Source organism: Sinocyclocheilus anshuiensis, unplaced genomic scaffold (genome assembly GCF_001515605.1).
Source record: "Sinocyclocheilus anshuiensis isolate Anshui unplaced genomic scaffold, SAMN03320099.WGS_v1.1 scaffold51, whole genome shotgun sequence".
Taxonomy (NCBI): domain Eukaryota; kingdom Metazoa; phylum Chordata; class Actinopteri; order Cypriniformes; family Cyprinidae; genus Sinocyclocheilus; species Sinocyclocheilus anshuiensis.
In genome coordinates, this window is record NW_015548296.1 from 3,911,090 (window position 1) to 3,914,176 (window position 3,087).

General features: G+C 31.7%; 1 protein-coding gene across 6 annotated transcripts in view; it reads left to right on the forward strand.

Moving 5' to 3' along the window:
* The window catches only part of LOC107656066 (TBL1X receptor 1), a 74,614-nt gene that overhangs the window by 63,915 nt on the left and 7,612 nt on the right, over window positions 1-3,087 (forward strand). For all 6 annotated transcript variants that reach the window (XM_016443740.1, XM_016443742.1, XM_016443743.1 and 3 more), the window contains 2 exons: window positions 1,560-1,779; window positions 1,994-2,126. In XM_016443740.1, the coding sequence (XP_016299226.1) occupies window positions 1,560-1,779; window positions 1,994-2,126 (353 nt within the window). The remainder of the gene's footprint in view (window positions 1-1,559; window positions 1,780-1,993; window positions 2,127-3,087) is intronic.

Genomic DNA, 3,087 nt, shown 5'->3' on the forward strand with positions numbered 1-3,087 from the left:
AACAATCACTTTAGCAAAGTTTGTACTATTTTCTGCTTATTTTGAAAAAAAAATTTTTTTCCAATAAATATACTGTCATTAAAATAACAAATATATTTTAAAATACAGAAACAAAATCGTTTTAATAAGTAAAGATTCTGAAAGTATTGAAGGAGATCCAGTAATAATTGAATATATATTTACAGTAGTAACAACAAATGATATTTTATTATATGATATGATTAATATCATGTTTTTAAATATGATGGTTTCATTCTAAATATGGTGATTATCTCTAATATGGACACCACACATAATATATGATATTTACCATCTGAATCTAACCATGTTATGTCAACAAATGGAAAAGTCAGCCATCTATTAATTATCATGTTAATTACTGTGCTCCTTTAGCCCCAACAGCAGGGGTGCTTTTTACCCAAAATACCATACTTTTACATATTCCTTCGTTATTTAAAAACTGTTGCTTTAATTATCTTAAACAAAACTGAAAATCATAAAGAAGACCTTTGTCTCAAAATATATGCATTAACTTGAGCGATTCTCATTTGCTACTTAAATCTACAACATTTAAAAAAACATCAAATATTAGATCAAGTAAGCACAGAATCTATGTTGCGCTGCTACGCGCGATCGCATCAAGGATCAGACAAATATACAGGTGCATCTTGAAAAGCGAATGTTTTGGAAAGGGCTACGCCATGTTTTTGTGCCATCTAGTGGTTTAGATGAAAATAATATCAATGGCGCTTTTTACCCCGGGGCGCCTTTAGCCCCGTTGTACCCTATATATATATAGTTTTTATAGTAATATTTAGTAACACACGCACGCACATATATTTTTTTATGTTATTTTAAATTGAGTTAGTTTTAGTATTTTTTAAATATCTGCACAACATTATAAAAACAGTAAAGATACTACTATAGTTTTTAATAGTTATATTTAGTAACATTTAGCTTTTATTTTAATATTTTACATTTTAATTTTAAAGTACTAATAATTTTGTGTTTATTTTTTTGTTTTATTATATTAATATATATAGTTTTTATACATTTTCTTTTTCAGTTGTATTTATTATAGTGCATCACGTAAACTAAATAAATGTTTCCTTGAAAACTAGCTGAAATAAAAATAAGTTTAGGATTTTTTATATTTTATTTAATTTCAGTTTTTAAAAAATGATGGTTAGCTTAGGTAATAAATATTATAATTATATAAATATATAATAAAACAAATATTTTACATTTTAATTACTGTAATTATGTATTATGCTTAAATAATTCATATATATATATATAATATATGGCTCCTGCCATAATGATATATATATAATTTGCTTTGTGATATTATTGACAAATGTCTTAGTGGTTTCAAAAAATAGGCTTCATATTTTGAATGCAAAATTATAATTTCTTTTTTATTATTTTGATTATATTTGATGAAATACATCCTGGAGATGTTTTCATGAGATTGACCCAGTTATGATATTTATTATGATGCACAAAATCCTGTTAACGTTAAATGAGAGCCTGACTGATACATTGATTTCTGTCTGCAGGACGGCACGCTGTTCGATGGGCGGCCAATTGAATCTCTGTCGTTGATTGACGCGGTGATGCCCGATGTCGTACAGACACGGCAGCAGGCATACCGAGACAAACTGGCCCAGCAACAGGCCACCGCAGCTCCCTCTGCAACCAGCACCAACATGCAGGGTAACGCCAAAAATGGAGAAAACACCGCAAACGGAGAGGAGAACGGTGCTCACGCCTTGCCTAGTGAGTCAACGAATTAATCTGAATCACCTCACGCTGTTTATCATTGTTCAAAACAATTTTTTCCTTAAAATGTCACATAATGGTGTAAATGTTTTTGCTTTCAGTTATGTACTGCGGCTGTAAATCAAAGAGCTGTTGCATTTTCTCTTAGTTATGGTTGTCATGTGACGTCTTCTGGGTGTATGTTAGTCCTCATGACCCTCTGTCTTTACAGATAACCACGCAGACATGATGGACGTGGACGTAGATGTGGAGATCCCTCAGAATAAAGCCATGGTGCTGAGAGGTCACGAGTCAGAGGTCTTTATCTGCGCCTGGAACCCTGTCAGTGACCTGCTCGCCTCTGGGTCAGTTATACAGCCCGCTTGTCTTCTGAATCTTTGCATCACTAAATCCATTCAGTTGTTCATCCACAGTAGGGACGCACCAATCAGATACCTAGATCAGTAACTACGCTAATACTGACCTTTTAAAATGGATTGGCATGGGTGTCACTGTCAATCTACAGAAAAAGCACAGGAGTATCCAAAAGTTTTCTTTGGCACTCAATGTAATTTGTAAATACACATTGTAATTTGCTTGAATTTTTTTTAATTTAAATTTAAATTTTTATTATGAGTTCATTCCAAAGAGTGTGGGATAGGAATGGTTTGAAAATATTTCTTGATTTTAATTGTTTCTGATTTTGAGAACCGATAAAAATGATTTGTAGCATGCTTCCCACCCAAAAAATTGCAATAAGCTTTGTGCCGTGTTACTTGTTTATTATCAGTAAAAAAAAGTTATTTTTATGTTATTATAATACAAATTGTCTTGTGTGCAATGTGTTTGTATACAAGTCAGTTGTTAATTTTAACCTTTAAAAAAGAAAGTACCAAGTGACAGTATAGTTTACAGCATTAGTTTGAATTTTTTGCCTCTTGAGAAAAATCTACCTGATATATATCCAAATGAATTGATATTGAATCAAAATTAAGATCACAGTTTAAAGGGATAGTTCGCCCAAAAATGAAAATTCTGTCATTCACCCTCATGTAGTTCCAAACCCCTATTTTGATGAAATCCAAGTGCTTTCTGACTAGGGGTCGACCGATATGTGTTTTTCAGGGCCGATGCTGATACCGATTATTACGGATCAAGTAGACTGATAACCGATATTTTGAACCGATATGTATGTCTGGTGTAAAAATGAAAATTAATGTCAAAATTAAGAATAAAAAGGGCACTGACAAAAACTTTCTTTAAAGGTCACATATTTTACACCTTTCTGGAGTTTTATTTTAGGTTTTGATGTCCTTAAGAATATAT